The sequence below is a fragment of the Eublepharis macularius genome, chromosome 6 (assembly GCF_028583425.1).
Source record: "Eublepharis macularius isolate TG4126 chromosome 6, MPM_Emac_v1.0, whole genome shotgun sequence".
NCBI classification, from domain to species: Eukaryota; Metazoa; Chordata; class Lepidosauria; order Squamata; family Eublepharidae; genus Eublepharis; species Eublepharis macularius.
The window spans coordinates 11,653,156-11,674,478 of NC_072795.1; the positions used below are offsets into that span (position 1 = coordinate 11,653,156).

The 21,323-nt window shown below is 50.2% G+C and overlaps 1 protein-coding gene and 2 non-coding genes across 10 annotated transcripts in view; all 3 read left to right on the top strand.

The window, feature by feature from the left end:
- EIF4G1 (eukaryotic translation initiation factor 4 gamma 1) overlaps positions 1-21,323 on the top strand; it is an 89,615-nt gene that overhangs the window by 60,093 nt on the left and 8,199 nt on the right. For all 8 annotated transcript variants that reach the window (XM_054983287.1, XM_054983291.1, XM_054983288.1 and 5 more), the window contains 16 exons: positions 1,254-1,434; positions 2,593-2,726; positions 3,660-3,779; positions 4,067-4,249; positions 5,897-6,094; positions 8,024-8,170; positions 12,809-13,045; positions 14,255-14,359; positions 15,293-15,449; positions 15,740-15,840; positions 16,626-16,728; positions 16,831-16,933; positions 18,651-18,910; positions 19,003-19,118; positions 20,688-20,860; positions 20,988-21,113. In XM_054983287.1, coding sequence (XP_054839262.1) covers positions 1,254-1,434; positions 2,593-2,726; positions 3,660-3,779; positions 4,067-4,249; positions 5,897-6,094; positions 8,024-8,170; positions 12,809-13,045; positions 14,255-14,359; positions 15,293-15,449; positions 15,740-15,840; positions 16,626-16,728; positions 16,831-16,933; positions 18,651-18,910; positions 19,003-19,118; positions 20,688-20,860; positions 20,988-21,113 — 2,444 coding nt within the window. The remainder of the gene's footprint in view (positions 1-1,253; positions 1,435-2,592; positions 2,727-3,659; positions 3,780-4,066; positions 4,250-5,896; positions 6,095-8,023; positions 8,171-12,808; positions 13,046-14,254; positions 14,360-15,292; positions 15,450-15,739; positions 15,841-16,625; positions 16,729-16,830; positions 16,934-18,650; positions 18,911-19,002; positions 19,119-20,687; positions 20,861-20,987; positions 21,114-21,323) is intronic.
- LOC129332977 (small nucleolar RNA SNORD66) lies at positions 1,493-1,569 on the top strand. The gene has a single exon (XR_008597376.1). It is a non-coding gene; the product is annotated as a small nucleolar RNA SNORD66 (small nucleolar RNA).
- On the top strand, positions 3,833-3,908 carry LOC129332978 (small nucleolar RNA SNORD66). The gene has a single exon (XR_008597377.1). It is a non-coding gene; the product is annotated as a small nucleolar RNA SNORD66 (small nucleolar RNA).

The window sequence follows — 21,323 nt, forward strand, 5'->3', positions numbered from 1 at the left end:
AAGGATCCAATATGGGGTTGAAGAATTGCTGAAACAGAACATAATCAATTCTAGGACTTACATTGAACAACATATAAAGCACAGGTAGGATATAGGAGTACATATTTAAAGCAACAGATAATATGTAAGGCAACATAATGGTGAAATCTATGGTTTCTAACTCATTAGCAAAACATCTGGGATCCCTTTCCTACAATACCACCCTCTTAGCTGAGAAAATAGTCCTTTTTGAATAATTTGCGGAAAGCCAGGAGGGTGGGTCCTGACCTCCTCAGGCAGGCCGTTCCATAGGGTAGGGGCCACCAGAGACCCTGTTTGGATGAGCAAAGCTGCCATGGAGGGACATAGGGAAAGAGGTGGTCCCGTAGGTATGCTGGACCAAGGCCGTGAAGGGCTTTGTATGTAATAACTATTACCTTGAACTGAGCACGGTAACTGATAGGTAGCCAATGGAGTGACTGTAGGATGGGGGTGATGTATACATCACTGTATACATAGAGCGTCCCTAAATTTCAAATTTCAAATAATACATTCTGTCTGTGTTAGGGTGGGGGAAAGCAGTGTAAGATATATTGAACTAGGTTAATATTTAATTACAATTTTTTTTTTTTACAAAAACACATAAAAAAACTCTTAACTCAAACAGCACAGTTGTTTGCCTTTTGCCCATGGCTAGTAGAATCGATTCCTTGGACTGTGCTAGGCTGAGCCCAAGTCCAAAATAAGGTCCAATGCAACCTCTTGTGGACTGATTTTTGGAAACTCAAAAGGTTGTGGGATTAAAATTAAAATCAGTTATGGAGAGCCCTCTGCTCTCATTCTCAGCCACCGATTAATTGCTTAATTAAAATAAAAGGGAGACACGGAGTTTTATAGGGCCTATGAAGGATCAGAACTGGGTAGAGTCTGCCACTAATGTTTGCTTGCCCTCAACGATCATGTTCAGTGCTTGAAGGGGCCAGTGGTGCGTGATAAATGCTCGGCATGCTTACTAAACTACAACTCCCAGGATTCCTTGGGGGAGACATGACTATTTATACGGTTGGGGTTCTGGTGGCATTCAGAAGTGCAAACATGCCTCTGACTTCAGGGTGGACAGGTGGCCATCCTGTGCGCTGCAGTAGGGGAGGATGTTTTGCACTCAAGTGTCTAACTGGGAATTTGTGCTTGGGAATTCAGATGTGTCGTCCTTTGCTGTTGGAGCATACATCGGATGCTTTCTTGATGGGTGTCTTCTCTGCTTGTCCTCTTAGGCCACTGAAGGTGGCTCTGAGGCAGAGAACACACCCCCTGTGCCAGCTCCGGAGCCTGAGGAGCCTGCCCCTGCCCCTGCCCGCTCCCCAGAGGAAGCAGAAGAGACGTGGGAAGAGAAGGAAGACAAGCTGGACCCTGAGAAGGTCAAGCAGGCAGATCAGAAGTACCGTTACAAGGAAGGTGAGCCCACCTTGTGGGAGGGCGGTCACTAATAATGGCTTGGGGCTTCCTTTGGAGCCTTCTGTGATGACATCCGCTTTGAGCCATCGTGTCTGGGCCACTGACCCACTGTGATGGAACTGAGGATCTGAGGAGGCTGGTTTTATCCTCTGTGCTGTTGCAGGGCTTTCTCTGGACTTTGTAGGAGTTCACCACCACCAATGTGGCCACTGAAATAAAACCACTTGTTCCCAGAAAGGAATAGTTCATACATTAGCTTGCTAACGAGGATCATTTATACAGAAGCCTCTTTGTTCTTGTATTGGCTTCTGGTTCCAGTAGCCAGTACAGGCCGATTCTTACCCAAGGCAGAGGTTTTCCAGCCCTCGCTCCTAACAAGCTTGAGAATCTCTGTCCACTCTACCAGTCACTGGAGAAGTATCTGCTGCTTTTCTTTGCCAGAGAGAAAAGGGAAATGAGCATGGGCTTGAACTCATTTCCGCCCCCCTCTCTGGCAACATGTGCTCTTGCGTAACATTGGGAGGTAGAGGATCAGATATCACCCAAAAATTTGTAGGGATTTCTTTGTTTTTCTCTGGATAGGAAAAGATGGGACTGCTTTGAGGGGGAAGATCATGGACTTGCCAGTGTTGCGTAAAGCAGGCCTGGAATGAGAACAGCAATCCGAAGCTGCCTGTATTGGCTGTTAGAATCATTGGCCACTATAGGCATAAAGAAGCAATTTGTGCCTTATTGAAGAGTTCACCCTAAATCGGCTGCATGGGGTGGAGGGGCAGTGTTGCAGAGCCAGGGAAACTATAATAACTAAGAGCCAAAGAAAACTGCCATAAAGCATTTGTATGGTGTGCTGGGTGCTGAATAGAGCAGCTACCTAGCATTGTACATCAGATGGAATAAGGCAGGATTGGAAGAGGGGTCAGATACAGGGGGTTTGAGGTGGTTGCGAAGGATGCCATTTGGGTAAGGAAGAGAATCTTCCAAGTTCCCAGGCAGCGATTACGCTTGTAAGCATGCACGTACTACCTGCTACTACCATTTAGCGAAGCTGTTTTCCTCTCTGTTCCTGGATCTTCCTAGCTATCTCCTCTTACATGAACTGTGACAGAAAGGGCCCATTTTCTTCAGTTCGGTGTGCTCTTATCTTCTTCCCTTTCACAGAGCAATGGAAGCCCTTGAACCCGGAAGAGAAGAAGAGATACGACCGGGAGTTCCTGCTGGGATTCCAGTTCATCTTTGCTAGCATGCAGAAGCCAGAGGGCTTGCCCCATATCAGCGACGTGGTGCTCGAAAAGGTCAGTGTTCCGATTTTCTGCCCTTTAAAAAATTCCTTCCGTCTCTCTGGAATTCCACGACCCAAAGAATGAGCTGTAGCCACGATCTGAGAGTGCTCGTGTGTGTGCATACGTACATGAATGCGTGCAACATTACAGTGAACGCTCTTGTGCATGCATACACCTGCTTGTAAGAAAACAAACAAACAAGGGTGCGTTCATTTTGCAAATCAAACTAGGGACCCGTACCTGGATAAATGCAGGGTTTCTATCGCACGTTCAGCTGTGTAGCATCCAAATTACTCAACGCAGACGGTCCATGTGGTTACTGTAACTTGCGAATAGAGCTAGTATAAATCTCAGGGGGTGAAGAAGGAAGCTGGCAATCTGGTTAGCCTCCCTTTCAGAGGCCCTGCCTTCAGGGATAAGGCAGGATGTAACCCAAGAGAGGGCCCAGATGTGGAATAAATACCGTCTGGGGAGGATCTTGTCTAGCACCCACCTTATCTTTTGGGCACCAGATCAAGACCATCTTATGACCTCTTAAATGAATAAGGTTCTATCCTGCAGAAGATTTCGGTGAACTTGAGCGGGGGGGGGGGGTGGTATTAGCTGATTTCCCCTTCTGCTTTAGACCTCCAACACACCCTTTATGGTGTTCCATGGAGCCCCGTTAGACTGTGGCAAATCTGAGAAAAGGAAAAGAACATTTTGTGATGAAGAGAATGGATTGTTGCAATTTTTTTTAATTGATTGTATTATGTGTATTTCAACATGTGTTTCTAGTTGACTTTAAAAGCTTTAAGCTGGGTCAGAGTGAAATGTTTAAGTAGTACACTCGAGTGTTACTTTTGAAAGAGCCAGACTGCTCCTTTATGCGGGCCGTTCTGGCCTCTCAAATCCCATATGTCAGCTCTGTATTCCCTTTGCTCTCCCTTCCCCGTGGAATATTAGGCAAACAAAATGCCCCTGCGATCCCTGGACACGGTGCGCCTGAGCAACATGAACTGTGGGCCTGACTTCACGCCCTCCTTCGCCAATCTGGGCCGGCCAACCCCACCCAACCGTGGTCCGGTACGTATCACTAGGCCTGCTGGAAGGAGTGGGGAATTTCCGCCAGGTTTTGCCTGCATGATGAACTCCTAGTTTGTGCCACGTGTCTGGGCCACTGATGCTCTGTGATGGAACTGAGGATCTGAGCAAGCAGGCAGGCTTTTTGCGGGCTCTCCTAACCGTCGGAACCGGACGTTCCAGGAGGAGGCAGGCTAGCTCAGGGCTTCCTTCCGTCCGTGATTGCATGTGGCAAGATAGGACTGGGAAACGCTGACCATCGGTTCTCTCTTCCCCCTTGCACCACACAGCCAGCGGGGCCAGGGCAGCGCCGTTCCCAGCAGATGTCGCGGAAGGAGCTACAAATGCCGCGGAAGATTATCGCTGCAGTATCCCTGAATGAAGATGTCAAGCTCAACAAGGCCGAGAAGGCCTGGAAGCCCAGCAGCAAGCGAGCAACGGAGGCGGAAGATCCCGAAAACATTAAGACACAGGTAGAGAGGGGGGCCCAGGAGACCCAGCAGCGCCTGGCCATCCTCCAGCGAGGTGGCAGCAGGGGGAGAGGGGGATGTTGCTAAATAACCAGCTTAGGCAAACACTACTAGGCTGGTTTTCTCCCATGGAGTATCGCACAAACTAGAAGCTGAAACGAATGATATAAATACAGCTGACTTTTAATTGTTCGGTGTCGTAAAAGACACGAAGGGAGATAGCACCGGTGTCGATGGTGATGAAGGCACGGCCCACAGCTTAGGCAGCCCCTTCCAGCCCAAAATTTGCAATATGGGGCAAACCAAGGAGAAGATCTGAAGCAACAACCTTGCCCAAGGGCAGCGGATCCCTAGTAGACCCCAGGCAGAAAGCCCCAGAGTCCAGTCCCTGGGATGGTCAGTGAAAAGGGTCCCAGGATTGGGGAAATACCTTTTCCGTTTCATGTGTTTGACACTGAGAGCCCCGCTCCATCCTGAAGATGTGGCAGGGAGTAGCTTGAAAGGAAAAGGTGCTTTTGGAAGAGAAAAGGAGGAGGTGGGAGACGAAGTGGAGGAGGTGGCCAGAGCGACTGGTCGTTATGGAAGGAGTCCGCTTAAGGCATCACGGTGCCAGTTGCAAAAGCCATAGTGTTGGATCCAGAATAGCGTTTACACAGGTGCATTCATTTTTACTCAAGGGGTGTCATTTTCCTTCCTCCTCCACTGCCCCCCCCCCAATTCTGGGATCCTCCTGTTCCTGTCTGTGCCTGTTTCGGGGAGGGAGGTGGGCGTCTGCCCTTAATCCTTAGAAGTAGGTGCCATGCTCCTGTCCTCCTCCCTCCTTCTTCTAAGCCTCCAGGAGAGAATGTGTTTTGCACAGGTTACCAATCATGCCGGAGTCCCCCTGTAATGATTCCAAGTAAATGGGTGCATGTGTCTTTAAATGCTTGGTTTGCGCTAGGTGAAGAGTGGGGGTGAAAGAGAGGGATGAGTGAGCGATATGATTGGTTGACTGAGATTGTGGGCGGAGTGAATGGAGTTTAGACTGGGAGAGAGAGAAAAGGAGTCAGAAGAAAGCAGGCTGGCTGTGGGCTGGCTGAGTATGTGGAAGTGTTTATGAGAGAAATATGACCTGTGTGGAACCTGAACTGAGCATGTTTGTGAAAGGACACTCAGTCAGGGAAAGGGAGGCCAGCTGTGTGCTGCCTGAGGAGTTTAAGCATTTCTGTGAGACAAATATCGAGTTAGAGAAAGAGGCTAACTGTGTGTGAAGCCTTAGAAGAGATCTGTGTGAATGAGAGTAAATGAAGTAACTTTAAGAACTAAGAACTACTTTTATGAAACCAATCCGCTTCTTGAAAAATAGACATTTATTTTGTTTTGTTATATCCCAGTGTAGCTGTCATTGCTATATCCCATTCCTATCCTCAGGGCCACATAGAACCATGAAGGAGCCTGACGCTTAAACACGTTACCAAAGGGGAAATTTGAATAAAACATTTTGGAATAATATATTCCCGGTGGCAGCAAACTACCCAGAGGGTGTAAGGGGAAGATTAAAAGAAAAATCTACCCCGAAGAAAGTACAGGTCATAACACCCCCGTACTCCTCTGAGTTGTGCACACCAGAGTTCTCTGGCCGATAAGAGTTTGGGTGTCTCCTCCCCACAGGAGCTGTTCCGGCGCGTGCGCAGCATTCTGAACAAGCTGACGCCGCAGATGTTCCAGCAGCTGATGAAGCAGGTAACAGAACTGTCCATCGATACAGAGGAGCGCCTCAAGGGCGTCATCGACCTCATCTTCGAGAAGGCCATCTCCGAGCCAAACTTCTCCGTTGCCTATGCCAACATGTGCCGTTGCCTTATGGGGGTGAGTGTTCCAGATTCTGAACGCCAGTTTGTTCTCACTCTCTAGGGGTGGGGCGCAAGGGAAGCTGGGAAAGAAGTATGGAACTGGATTTGCCGTTGTGCTGACTCCCCATCTTATATTCAAGCTCAGGCAGGGCCAACATCTGCAGAAATGGGAGGTTCCCAGGCGCGCATGCGTGTGTGTGTCACATTGACGTAGGTAACCAGGCTTTGCAAGAAGACGGAGCCCCCAGACTCAAGGACAGAGCTGCATTCAGCATGCATAGGTTTCTGCTGTCCATGCAAAGTCAGAGAGAGAGGCAATAGTGGCGGTGTGGGGTGCTTCCGTTTTTGAACAACTTCAAAGCATTTTTCTTTCCCTTCCAAACGAAGTGGTGGGCAGTCCCTTTTCCATACCTAAATAAATATTTGTTAGGATCACCAGGGGCCGAAATAAATTGTCTTCAGTGGGTCTGGTTGCAACCAAAGAGGGTTTCAGTCAGTTGTCCCTGTATTAGCTCATCACATTAGCTATACTTGCCTAGGGCTTTTTAGTGGGTGGATCCCAGAGATCCTACCCAATTTGGATCCTACCCGAACTGGATGCTACCCAGTTTGGTTGCTTTTGTGCGCTCCCCCTCCATATTGTTAAAGGCTAGATGCTGGGTATCTCAAATTCTGTAGCTGCAGTTAGAATAAATGATACATAATAACCCAATAGGAATCAATGTGAGTTTTGTGTGTTGACCGCAAAAGGGTTGGGGTTGGAGTTCGGCCACTAGCAGGTTGTATGCGCGTCCGTATGTGCCAGATGGAGGAGATCAATGTATGCGAGAAGTTTCACATCCCAAGCTCTGAAATCTCCCCAACCCAATTTATTTTTCTTGCCCATTCACAAAGAGCTCTCTGTAGCCACGCAGTCTCGAAAGGGTGTGTGTGTGTTACAACTGATTTATTACCAATGTTGTGAACAGTAGTAATGACCATAGGAACGTATATAAAGGACATGAATGAAACGGTTATCCGTGGATGAACAAGTAATAAGAATAATGGCTTCAGTGCCATAGGCATAATTCATATACATATCTTGGGCTCTAGGGTTTTGGTATAGTTATTTTAACCCATACTAGTGATTAATCTTGAACCCAACCAAATCTTCTATCTCACTTGAGAACGATTTGTAACTTTAGCTTTGTCGCTAATCTGTTAGCTCATGTATTTTGGAGATTAGAGGGCTGTTTAGTTTAGGGATTCGGTTTTGTATTTTTTTTTATATAACTTTGTATTGTCTAAAAGCCTATGAGCTGAATAGACACACCTGTTAATAAAAGGAAGAGGCATAATTAGATCCGTGAGGATTTGTGTGATAATATCACATAGAATTTGAGTTACCAATGAAGTGCTTAAGATACATAAAGTTTGGCTGCTTAATAAACCAGGAGGGAGCTGTATTTCAAAGATCTTTTGTGTGTGTTTGTTTTTAAATCTGAATTGAAATCTGGGAGCACAACTTAACGGAGGAGGAGCTGAACTTTTTCTCTTGGAGAGAAAGGTAGTTGGGGTTTGTGCGCGTGTGTGCAGTTTAGAGTAGGCAAACACCTGAAAAGGAAAGGGTTAAACAGCCCCTCCTCCTGTCAATTCTCAATTTTACAGCTTCCCTCAGATTCTTTACTCAGATAAAGTCCTCTGAGAGAGGAAACGTGGGGTTGCAGGCGCCGTTCCACCCTGATTCTCACGCACTGGCCCAAGCAACTTTCCCTTGCCATCTAGGCTTCCTTATTTGTGTGCCTTCCGGCGGGAGGGCAGCCATTTTGGATCCGAGACAGATGTACAGATGGGCGTTGCTTTGTTGGGGAGACGTTATTGGCAGGCCAAGAGTGTGGTTTTGGGAGCAGCGGGCAACAGGAAAACCTCTGATGCCGCCTGTCATTGTGACTTGCTCTCTCTGTAGCTGAAAGTCCCCACTACCGACAAACCAACTGTGATGGTCAACTTCCGCAAAGTTCTCCTGAACCGGTGCCAGAAAGAATTTGAGAAGGACAAGGACGATGATGAGATTTTTGAGAAGAAGCAGAAGGAGATGGACGATACAGCTGGTGTGAGTGGCCTTTGGACCCTGGGAGGGGTCCTTTGGGGCTTGGGCTCCTTGGGAGTTTGGGAATGCTAGGAAGATCTAGAGGGTCTCTCCCGGCTTCCATTCCCCAAATGGACTGTTATTTCTGCTTTAGGCACATTCCTCATTGTGCAGATGACTGTAGATCTGGGGGGCTGTGAAGTGAAATGTGGTGGTAGGCAAAGGGGGAGTGGTGGAGAGTGAACTCAAGTCATAGCTGACTTATGGTGACTCCCTGTGGGGTTTTCAAGGCAAGAGACTAACAGACGCGGCTTGCCATTGCCTGCCTCTGCAACCCTGGTCTTCGTTGGAGGTCTCCCATTCAATTATTAACCAAGGACAACCTGGCTTAGCTTCTGAGATCTGACGAGATCGGTCTTGCCTGGGCTATTCAGGTCAGGGAGAAGTATTAAGTAGAGGGAGAAGGCAAAGTTTGTCTGATTGGAACGGCATTCGTTGTGGGTAAACATGAGCCTCTTAGGATCTCAATGAACCTGGGTGTAGTTGCTCAGTAGAGAAATCCTGACCCTTGTCTCTGTTTTTGGGTGGAAATTGGCTTGGACCTGCTAAAGATTAGCCGCCTTGAGCCAAAAGGAAAGGTGGGAGTATAAATATTTTAATAAATAATCTGGTATTGCTGTTGAGACTTCAGTCCTGGCTGGATTTGAGATGAAATCCAAGGGGGACAGTTTTGTTAGTCCGTTCTGGCAAGCACTGGTGTGCTGTGGACATTTAGTATCTCGTACTAGTATCTGGGATACCCAGGTTCAAATCTCCACTCCGCTACGAAGGCCACTGGGGCACATCCTTCTACCCATTCACAGTCTTCACAACCTAGCCCGCCTTGCAGGGTGACAGTGAGGATGAAATGAAGAAAGGAGCAAGAGATCAAACCCAGGACTAGGGGTGTGCAAGGAAAAAACTTTCGGCTTTCTTGTTTCGGGATTACCCGAAACAAGATTCTCTACCGTTAAAGCCGAAAGCCGAAACAAGAATCTCTTTCGGGATTCGGGATTCGGGATTCTTTCGGCATTCTTTCGGCATTCTTTCGGGTTTTTTGGGGGGAAAATGCCTCCGTCTTTCAGGACGCCTGGAGGAGGCATTTTCCCACCGAATAAGCCCAAAATTGGTGGGGACCTTCCTCTAACCCTTCTCTAACAACCACCCAAGTTTCAGACAGATTGGACTTTGGGGGGCCATGTTATGGCCCCCCAAAGCAGGTCCCCCCATCCTCCCATAAGAAAGCGAAGGAGCAGCATATTGTTAGCATGCTGCTGCTGATCTTTCTTCATTATTTCCTATGGGGAAAAAATGAAGAGGCAGGCTTCCTTTGCCAGGGGTGGCATTTTGCATGCAAAATGCCCCCCTACCCTCAGGGGCCCTTCTCCCACCCCTCCTCCCACCCCCCACCAAGGCTCAGCCTGCTCCCACTTGGGGGGGCCATTTCATGGCCTCCCCAAGTAGGTGCTCTAATCTCTACCACTGACAGCTGGGGGAGGCTTGTGTTGCCAGGGGTGGCATTTTGCATGCAAAATGCCCCCCAACCCTCTGGGGCCCTTCTCCCACCCCCCACCAAGGCTCAGCCTGCTCCCACTTGGGGGGGCATTTCATGGCCTCCCCAAGTAGATGCTCTGCTCTCATCTCTACCACTGACAGCTGGGGGAGGCTTGTGTTGCCAGGGGTGGCATTTTGCATGCAAAATGCCCCCCAGCCCTCTGGGGCCCTTCTCCCACCCTTCCTCCCACCCCCCACCAAGGCTCAGACTGCTCCCACTTGGGGGGCCATTTCATGGCCTCCCCAAGTAGGTCCTCTCAGCCCCTAAAGTCCACCCCTTACAGCCCCACACAAACCCAATTCCCCCCCCCCAGCTGCCACACACAGACCCAAATCCCCACATTAGCCCCTCACAGACCCAAATCCACCCCCACCTGCCCTACACCCATAACCCCAGGAACAGGCTGGCAAAGGCCAGCCCTCTCCCTTTGTTCCCTATGCTGGGAACTTCTAAACTCTCTTTCCCTGGGCAATTCTGCACAGCCCAGGGGTGCCACAATGGTGGGCACACTTCTGAGTGCCAGCTGGTCCCTGTGAAAGAGCACCTGAACCACAGACACCCTCCCTCAAATTCCCCCACCACCTACAGAGATGGCTGGCCAGCCAGCCCCATTGTTCCCTATGATGGGAACCAACTGCACAACAAAGAATAAAACAAGAACAACACAAAATAAAGTTTTAAAAAAATTATATTCTCCCTTCCAAAGTACAAGTAGGCAAAGCATTATGACACATTACACCAGCAGTCCCCCACACAGAAAAATTAAAACAAAACTCACTTAACATCAGAGAATCACAAAGCATGATTCCTGTCAAAAACACTTTATTTCTTGAACAGCTTTAGGTTACACAGCAGGGGGGAACACCAAAGGGCATGGCAGCACTATCTTACACAAAAATAACACAACTCGCTTCACATTAAAGAATCACCCCAAAAAATTGCTGTCAAAAGCACTTTATTTCTGTAACTGCTTTAGGAAGGCACCACAGAGCAGGAAAGCAGTGTACTACACAAAAATAACACAACTCACTTCACATCAGAGAATCACACAAACACAATTGCTGTCAAAAACGGTGAAGTGGGTTGTATTATTTTTTGCAGTACATTGCTCTCATGCCCTGTTGTGCCCTCCTACTGTGTAACCTAAAGCTGTTCAAGAAATAAAGTGTTTTTGCCAGGAATTGTGTTTTTGTGATTCTCTGATGTTAAGTGAGTTGTGTTATTTTTGTGTAAGATAGTGCTGCCATGCCCTTTGGTGTTCCCCGCTGCTGTGTAACCTAAAGCTGTTCAAGAAATAAAGTGTTTTTAACAGGAATTGTGCTTTGTGATTCTCTGATGTGAAGTGAGTTGTGTTATTTTTGTGTAAGATAGTGCTGCCATGCCCTTTGGTGTTCCCCCCTGCTGTGTAACCTAAAGCTGTTCAAGAAATAAAGTGTTTTTGACAGGAATCATGCTTTGTGATTCTCTGATGTTAAGTGAGTTTTGTTTTAATTTTTCTGTGTGGGGGACTGCTGGTGTAATGTGTCATAATGCTTTGCCTACTTGTACTTTGGAAGGGAGAATATAATTTTTTTAAAACTTTATTTTGTGTTGTTCTTGTTTTATTCTTTGTTGTGCAGTTGGTTCCCATCATAGGGAACAATGGGGCTGGCTGGCCAGCCATCTCTGTAGGTGGTGGGGGAATTTGAGGGAGGGTGTCTGTGGTTCAGGTGCTCTTTCACAGGGACCAGCTGGCACTCAGAAGTGTGCCCACCATTGTGGCACCCCTGGGCTGTGCAGAATTGCCCAGGGAAAGAGAGTTTAGAAGTTCCCAGCATAGGGAACAAAGGGAGAGGGCTGGCCTTTGCCAGCCTGTTCCTGGGGTTATGGGTGTGGGGCAGGTGGGGGTGGATTTGGGTCTGTGAGGGGCTAATGTGGGGATTTGGGTCTGTGTGTGGCAGCTGGGGGGGAATTGGGTTTGTGTGGGGCTGTAAGGGGTGGACTTTAGGAGCTGAGAGGACCTACTTGGGGAGGCCATGAAATGGCCCCCCCAAGTGGGAGCAGTCTGAGCCTTGGTGGGGGGTGGGAGGAAGGGTGGGAGAAGGGCCCCAGAGGGCTGGGGGGCATTTTGCATGCAAAATGCCACCCCTGGCAACACAAGCCTCCCCCAGCTGTCAGTGGTAGAGATGAGAGCAGAGCACCTACTTGGGGAGGCCATGAAATGCCCCCCCAAGTGGGAGCAGGCTGAGCCTTGGTGGGGGGTGGGAGGAGGGGTGGGAGAAGGGCCCCAGAGGGTTGGGGGGCATTTTGCATGCAAAATGCCACCCCTGGCAACACAAGCCTCCCCCAGCTGTCAGTGGTAGAGATTAGAGCACCTACTTGGGGAGGCCATGAAATGGCCCCCCCAAGTGGGAGCAGGCTGAGCCTTGGTGGGGGGTGGGAGGAGGGGTGGGAGAAGGGCCCCTGAGGGCTGGGGGGCATTTTGCATGCAAAATGCCACCCCTGGCAAAGGAAGCCTGCCACTTCATTTTTCCCCCATAGGAAATAATGAAGAAAGATCAGCAGCAGCATGCTAACAATATGCTGCTCCTTCGCTTTCTTATGGGAGGATGGGGGGACCTGCTTTGGGGGGCCATAACATGGCCCCCCAAAGTCCAATCTGTCTGAAACTTGGGTGGTTGTTAGAGAAGGGTTAGAGGAAGGTCCCCACCAATTTTGGGCTTATTCGGTGGGAAAATGCCTCCTCCAGACGTCCTGGAAGACAGAGGCATTTTCCCATAGAAAAGCCGAAAGAAAGCCGAAAGAATCCCGAAACGTTTCGGCTTTTTTCTTTCGGCTACCCGAAACGTTTCGGCATTCCCCGAAACGTTTCGGCATTCCCCGAAAGAAGCCGAAACACTTTTGTTTCGGCATTCTTTCGGCATTCTGAATGCCGAAACGCACATCCCTACCCAGGACCCTCAGGATTCACAGTGTGAACTCAACCACTGCATTTATGGCCCTTCTCAATCTCATGATTGACAGTTAGCTCGAAGTAGCATTTTTAAAAAAAATTGATTCTGATAGCTGATTCACCATTCTGTCCTTAGCCGGAAGAGAGAGCTCGTCTGAAGGAGGAGCTGGACGAGGCCCGGGACAAGGCCCGGCGGCGTTCCCTGGGCAACATCAAGTTCATCGGAGAGCTGTTCAAGCTGAAGATGCTGACGGAAGCCATTATGCACGACTGCGTGGTGAAGCTGCTCAAGAACCACGACGAGGAGTCGCTCGAGTGCTTGTGCCGGCTCCTCACCACCATCGGCAAAGACCTGGACTTCGAAAAGGCTAAGGTGCTTCAGCCCCAGCTGAGCTGGCAAAGGGAAAGATTCTCCTGGCGCTTGAGAGGCAGTCCAGAAACCCTCCACCATCCAGGCTCCATGGTGGCATGCCTGAGCATGCCCTGCCCTCACGTTTAATGGTCACTGTGAAGGGCAGCCAAAATGGCCCGGTGGTGGGACTGGCGCTTGAGAATCAGTTTCTTGTCTACTGGCAGTCAGAGTCCAGCTTTGCAATCTGTCCTTTTGGGCCCATCCTCTGTAGTGCCTTTAGAATTGGAATCGGTTGCATCCTCCCATCCCCTCAGCTCCCCACCCCCTGCTTAAGCGACTGGCTTCCCTTCCATTTACTGCAAGGGATGCAAAAAGGTAGTGGAAGCCCAGCCAGCGGTCAGTCCAAGGAAGCGGTGCTTGTGTGCTGCCTCTTCCACAGAGGCACTCCTCCCATAGTTCTGGGTTGACTTGTCGTTCCCCAATCAGAGGGGTACCTGGGAAAGGTACAAAGCACAGCCCTGCTTGTTACCTAGCACGCGATAGGGTGGCTCCGACCATGCTCGAAGGATCCTTGCTCCCACTTAAGTGGCTTTTCCACCAGTGGAAGAGCCACTTACATTGGAAGACGGCTCCCTAGGCTGGAAGAGGGCTTCAGACTTTGCATAGTGGAGTTGGGAGCATGAGGTTCTGCTTGAGCCTGGAGGGAGGACAGTCTTTGTAACCAAGCTATTGGGAGAGGTGGGTGGTGGAGGAGAGTGCCATCAAGTCATTGCTGATTTATGACCACCCCTGCTGGGGTTTTCAAGGCAAGAGACTGCCAGAGGTGGTGTGCCTTTGCCTGCCTCTGCATAGCAACTCTGGTTTTCTTTTGAGGTCTCCCATTGAGTTACTGACCACTGCTGACCTTGCTTAGCTTCTGAGATCTGACGAGATTGAGCTTTCCTGGGCTATCTAGGCCAGGGCTTTGGGAGGGGTTGGGAGCACTGTGAATTGTGTCTTCCACCCCCCCCCCCCCCGTCTCCCCACGAAGCTCGCCATCCCTGCTCCTGAGCAGGGTACACTGGCTGCTCGTCCCCTTTCATCCCCACCGTTTCCATAAGGGTAGTTCTCATGGAAATCCTCCACGATGTCCCCTGGTTGCTTCTGTCCACCTGCAGCGCTTGGCAAACTTGGGAAGCCCCGAGCCCTTCTTGGCCTCTCTCACTTTGCTCCTCTCTGCTCCTCCCGCAGCCTCGAATGGATCAGTACTTCAACCAGATGGAGAAGATCATCAAGGAGAAGAAGACGTCCTCGCGCATCCGCTTCATGCTGCAGGACGTGATCGACCTCAGGCGGGTAAGGTGCAGGCTGTGACTTCCTTGTGGCCCCTGGGCTAGATGAGAGACACTCGCCCTCCCTGAGACAGGCCAGTCTTGACTTCCGGGTAAGGTGCAAGGCCTGGCTTTCCCCCTCCTGGGCTTATCCAAATGGGACCACGGGCAGCCCACGCTTTCCTCTTCTGCTCGCCCTTAGACACTGATCAGGCTTGTGGCGCTAGGCTTGTGCACGGCATAAGCGGTGAGCTGATTGAGCCACCAACGGCAGCTCCCAAAATTTGACCCTTCCTGTCCCGAAGGCTGCTGCATGTTGACCCCAGTCCAGGAGAGAGGCCAGTTGTCCGGTTGGATGCACATATCTCTGTCCCTGCTCACGGGCCGCTTTGTCTCTTTGCCAGTGGCAGTTACCCGTCCTCTCGAAAGCCTTGTACCTCTTTGCCTTGGGGCAGGCGCATGAATCCATAGGTCAAAAAAGGGTCTTGCTCCGAGGAGGGCTGTGAGGGTTCCTGATTGCAAGGGCGGGGGGCGCAACAGAAGTGGCTTCAGCAGCATGACTTGGCAGGGTTTACGCTGAGGAGGCCCACTGCTCTGCTTCCTGCCGAGACTTGCTGTCTCAATAACTCACCCCACACCCCACACCATCCTATTGATACCCTTCTGTTGCATCCTTCCAAGCGCTTTACCCAGATTGCAGCCAGTGCCCTTGTGGGTACCGTTTGCAGTTTAATAGGCACTGCACCCGAAAGTCAAAGGGGACACGTGCCATCAGAGGTCATCGCGCCTGATTGGTTTGCACGTGGGTGGAAGGGCTGCTGATAGCGTCTCTTCTGAGGAAGCCCCAGAGGCAGGCCCCCTGCCACAAGAGTGAGACGGTGTCTCCCAGGCCTTCCTGCCGCCGACTCCTCTGGCTGCTGTAACATCTCTCCCTGCTTTCCCCCTCTGCCCCTTGCAGAATAGCTGGGTGCCCAGGAGAGGAGACCAGGGCCCCAAAACCATAGACCAGATCCACAAGGAAGCCGAGATGGAGGAGCATCGCGAGCATATCAAAGTGCAGCAGCTGATGTCCAAGCAGGACAAGAGGAGGGGGCCCCCGGGCCCATCATCCGCAGGTGAGCAGGGCCCATCAGCAGAGCGTTTTCCCGAGCCACCACTAGCCTCATGTGGCCAACTGCTTTACCCGCCATCCTGTTGTGGCTGTGAGACCCCGGGGTGGAGGTGGGGCAGGGGGTGGGGTGGGGTAAAGCCAGTCTGTTCTTGCATTCAACGTGCTTTTTTGCTTCACTAGGCATGTAATGGCCATGTGCTTCCCCACACACCCTCATGCGCATGCACACGGGCAGCTTGCACCCTCCTGAGGCTGTAGCCAAGGAGGGAGGCCTTGACTTGGCTGTCTCCGCAGGTGGGCGATCGAACCTCATCTCGGACGATGGATGGAACACCGTTCCTATCAGTAAAGGCAACAGGCCAATCGACACCAGTAGGCTAAGCAAGATCACAAAGGTAAGCCGTCGGGTCCAGGAAAGGGGCTTGCGCTTTGGTGCTGTGTTGTTGCATTGGGTGGGGTGGGGGGAGTGGGCGCTGGCTCTTCTTCAAGACCTGCTTCCTTTCAGTTGCGATGGAGGAATGAATGTTGAGAATCAGCTTGGCACAAGGCTGCCAGCCTGAATCAGCAGAAAGCTCGGATGTGCACACTTTTCTCTTTCCCCGCATTTGGCTGCTGTTGCATCGAGACGTGAGCAACTCCTGTGTGCAAAGAAAAAAAAATAATAAATTACACAAACTTGCTTAAATTGATTCTGCATAGTTCTGCTTCCAAACTCTGCTTTTATAGTTATCTGGGATGCACTTTGACAGGGAGACTTGGAGGTGGTGCGGAGGAAAGAGTTGGGCTGGAGACAGATGGCTGATTGAATGTGGCATGGTGAGGGTCAAAGAGACAAGTAGGTGTCAGAGGAAAATACGGAGAGGTATAGGGCATTAAACTTCGCCTCCTCGCTGTTGAAAACCAGTTTCAACTTTTTTTTTCTTTATTCCGGTATTTAATGCAATGGGGGCTAGCTCATACCGCACCATAAAACCTCTAATCTTGCCTGCTTTACCTTCCTTTCACGTGATTGATCGATCAAGTCATTCAGAGCTATAGTCTGAATTCATGAGGATCTGAAATACTGTAAACTCAGTTCTTAAGACAGTTCTGTGAGCCGCAGCTGACTGGCCGCCTCCTTCCTCCAGTCAGTGACTGAGAAGATTAAACCATCTTTCATTCGTCCTTCCTTTCCCTGCAGCCCGGTTCCATTGACTCCAGCAATCAGCTCTTTGCACCCGGAGGGAGGCTGAGCTGGGGGAAAGGCAGCAGCGGTGGATCAGGTTCCAAGCCTGCCGAACCAAGTAAGGCCACAGGCAGGATAGGGAAGAGCACGTTCTCTCGGGTGGTCCTTAAGTGGCCCTCGGCCTCCTAACACCCCCCCCCCCATCTTTTCCTTCGCACAGCCTCCGATTCCAACCGACCTGCCACAAGTACCTTGAATCGCTTCTCAGCCTTACAGCAGTCGGCTCCTGCAGAGAGCCAGGATGTCCGGCGTGTGGTACAAAGGTCAGTCTCCTCTCCACCGTCCGAAGGTTGAAGATCCTCTTGCCTTTCGGGTCTTTTAAGAAGGGTGTCGCTAGGGTTTGATCTGCTATTCCGCACCTTCAGCTCTCAAAGAAAACAGGAGCTGGTGGGTTTGCGGAAGGATTTCTGCCATAGAGACGGGCCTGCATCGCACGCCCCATGCAGGAATTGTAGAAATGGGAAAACGTTCTCTGCTCCGGCACTGGAATGAAACATACTAATTGAATTTGCATGCTTTAATTTTCATGTTTTGAGGGTTTCTTTTTTCACTGGGCATAATTTGAAATGTAGGCAACTCAGGGAGGAGGTGAGCACAACGCAGCGAGTCCGTCCTGCGTGCACGCACCCCGCTGCTTTGAATTCAGTTCCCTGAGAATTTCTGTATGTGTTTCTCGCTTACTGTCTCTCTCTTTTTTTTAATAATAATATTTTATTGGTGGGTATCACATCTTACACAGTTTCGCATTATTTTACAATATCATTAATTATTCGTTACATACTTGTTTTCCCATTATCCCCAATTCTGTCTATTTCCTATACCCACCCACCCCTAATTTCCCTTTCCATAATTGACTTCCAACAGCTTTGTATCCCCCCAGCTACTCTTTGTTTACATATATCCCCTACCACTTTTATCTTTATAGTCCCATTTGTCCACCGGTAAAGATATTTTTAACTTCTTATTTTAATAATTCTCCAACAACCATAACTTTCCCCTTAGGTCCCATTTTTTCTCTAGGTAATTTTTAACTTTCCCCCAAGTCTTCACAAATTCTTCAGTGTCTTCCCCTTTCAATTTACGTGTCATTTTGTCCATTTCTGCCACATTCATAATCTTCTGAATCCACTCTTCCACTTCTGGGATTTCTTCCTTTTTCCAGTACTGCGCATATAATATCCTTGCTGCTGTCTCTTTCCACTTTCTCTTCTTGTGGAGTTTTAAAAAACAACACTGTGTTCTGGAGGCTTAAACCTGGAGCAGGCAGAAGTTTTGGACCTTGTCTCATTACTTGTAGTACTCCCCCCCGCCCCCATTTCCCGTACCCAAACTGGCATCTTTAGGGTAGGTCTGCTAATTGGCAAGGAAACACCCATGTGTTTATGTAAAAGATCCTAGGCTCATTTGGGAACAACCTGAACGTGCGAAGTTGCCTTATACTGAGTCAGACCTGTGTTCGTTTGAGGTCGGCATCGGCTCCTCCGACTGGCAGCAGCTCTCCAGGGTCTCAGGCTCCTACCTGATCCTTTTAACTAGAAATGCTGGGGATCAAACCATAGGACCTTCTGCATGCCGAGGAGATGTTCTACCACTGAGCCATCACCCCTTCTTCATTGAAAGCATCTTGGGATGTGAGAGACCTCAGAGAATAGCCAGAACCTTAGATTAAACAGATCGCAGAGGGTTACCATAAGGCGTATCTTCATCATTATTTATTTATTTACTTACTTACTTAAATTTATAGTCCACCCTCCCCAACCAAGTGGGCTCAGGGCGCCCACTCTGAAAGAGTCGTGTTGGGGGCACTTTCCTGTTTAGCTCCAAGTCAGATTCCAGAGAACGCACACCTCCCCGCTCCAGTTTCCTTCATGGGCGGCTATCTTGGTTGCTTGTGCCCAGCACTGGCGACCTGCAAGGACTCTGGAGTAGAGCCGTTATGCTCCAGCAGTATGCACTCTCTCTCTCTCTCTCTCTGCACAGAAGCAGCACCAGTCGCGACCGTTCTGAGAAGGGCGGCGAGCGAGGAGACCGCTTGGAACGCGAGCGGACAGACAGAGGCGAACGCCTGGAGCGGTTGGAAAGGCCCGACCGGTCAGACAGGAACCGGACCCCGGTCACCAAGCGCAGCTTCAGCAAGGAGATGGACGACAGGAGTCGGGAGCGAGAGCGGCAAGGGATGCTGGAGACTGTGCGCAAGGTGTCGAGCATGACAGAGGAGCGAGACCGGAGCAGGGAGTCTGGTGAGCAGTGGGAAGGAGGCGGCGGAGCTGCCAGCCCTCCTATACCTTCCCATGTCCTGGGCCAGGGGCGTCATTTCTCTTTCTCCCTGCAGCAAAACGTGAGCCAGTGGCTCCTGAGGTACCTTCCAAGCCTGCCTTGTCTGAGGAGGAGCTGGAGAAGAAAGCCAAGGCCATCATTGAGGAGTACCTCCACATCAATGACATGAAGGTTGGTGCGCCCGGGGGCTTGGCGGGAGAAGTCGAGCAGGCGATCCTGGAAAGGAAAGTGTTTCAGCCGGTTTTGGAGGAGGAGGAGGTTGCTGTTAAGCGATGGCTGAAGAAGCAGCAGCAGCTCTGTGCATCCGTGTGATTCTGGGGAAGGCCTAGATCAAGATGGGGCAGCCGTGTTAGTCTGTCTGTAGCAGAAGAAAAGAGCGAGAGTCCAGTAGCACCTGTAAGACTGACAAAATTTGTGGTAGGGTGTGAGCTTTCGTGAGCCACAGCTCCCTTCTTCAGGTAGGCCTATGTGATTTAGAACATGAGAAGAGTATTGTAGGATCAGACCAGCGGTCCATCTAATCTAGCGTCCTGTCTCACTTAGTGGCCAACTAGTTTCTCTGGAGGACCAGGAAGTGGGCATAAGAGCCCAAGGCCTTCCCCTGCTGTTGTCTCCTGGCTCCGGTATTCAGATATTGACTACCTCTGTTTGTGGAGGTTCCCTTTAGTCACCATATTAGTAGCCACTGCCGGACCTTCCCCCTGAATCCATATAATCCCCCTTTTAAAGCTGTTTGTGCCTGTGGCCATTGCTGCGTCCTCTGACAGCGAATTCCACATTTTAATCACTCATTGACTAAAGATCCAGAGGAGTTAGCCATGTTAGTCTGCAGTCGCAAAATAGCAGAGTCCAGTAGCACCTTTAAGACTAACCAACTTGGTTGTAGCATAAGTTTTCGAGAGCACAGCTCTCTTCGTCAGATGCATGGAGGGTATGAAGAAACTGTTCTCGAAAGCTTATGCTACAATAAAGTTGGTTAGCCTTAAAGGTGCTACTGGACTCTATTATTTCGTAGAGTAAAGAAATACTCATTGATGCCCTAAATTCTAGTCTTTCGGGAGAGGGAGAAAATGTTCTCTGTACACCTTCTCTTGTCACATAAAATTGTGAATCTCTTATCACGTCCTGCCTTAGTCATTTCTTTTCTAAACTGCAAAATCCCAGAGTCTTCAGCCTTCACTGGATGTTGTGGCTGTGCTCGCTTCCGTTCCCAGCTTAGCTTTGGCCAGGCGGTGGCTGTTTCCTCTAAAGGAACTTAGTAATGCTCACAGCCAAGTACAGAATGCCACCTTTTAATCGCTCCCATCATTTTCAAACTGTTCCTGGGATTCGTGGGAAACAGTGAACAAACTCTTCGAAAGACAGCCTGTCCTTTGGGCCCTGCGATGCTCTGTTAGTGGGGGAGTGCTGAACATGTTGTGGGAGACCATCCCACTGTGCTTAACAGACCGCATTGGGGGCCCATAAGGACCAAGAGCGTGTCTTCAGATGCTATCCAAAATGTCCCACCCCACTCCCAAGGCGGTCCTGCACCCATGTAACCCTGAGGATGGAGAGGGAAAGTAGAGAGTAATCTGTACGGCACCCTCTAATGATGCTAGAGCCATTTTGGGTCTCCTTGCTTTGGGTACCTGTGTCACATTCTCACGTCTTTGAATGCCTGCTAGCAGAATCCTGCCTGTTTAGGATCGCCTTGGTTCGGCAGGGCTCCTGCTGAATTCTCTCGTTCCCTTTTTGCAGGAGGCGCTGCAGTGCGTGCAAGAACTGGGTTGCCCCTCCCAGCTCTATATCTTCGTGCGGAATGGCATCGAGTCCACGCTGGAGCGGAGCACCATTGCCCGCGAGCACATGGGGTTGCTGCTGTACCAGTTGGTCAAGGGAGGCAACCTCTCCAAGGAGCAATACTACAAAGGGTAATGGAGCCTTGGTTCGGTTGGGGGGGGGGAAGCTGGGGGGGAGGCAGGAAACCACGCTCTCCTGTCTCGGCATGCCACTTTGGAGACTCTGATGGCCCCCTTTCCTCCCCTCCCCTTCCAACAGGCTGCATGAAATCCTGGAGATCGGAGAGGACATGGAGATTGATATTCCGCACATATGGCTGTACTTGGCAGAGATCATAACTCCCATCCTGAGGGAAGGGGGCATCGTCATGGAGGAGCTTTTCAGGTAAGCTGGCCAGGTACACCTGAATATACAAACACTCTCGAAACTGCCGAATACTGAATCTTCGTCCGTCAAAGTCGGCACGGGATGCTCAGACCGGCAGCGGCTCTCCAGAATCTCAGGCAGAGGTCTTTCACATCACTCACTCCCCAGTACTTCTCACTGGAGAGGCCGCGGGTCGAACCTGGGGTGTTCTGCGTGCCAAGCAGATGT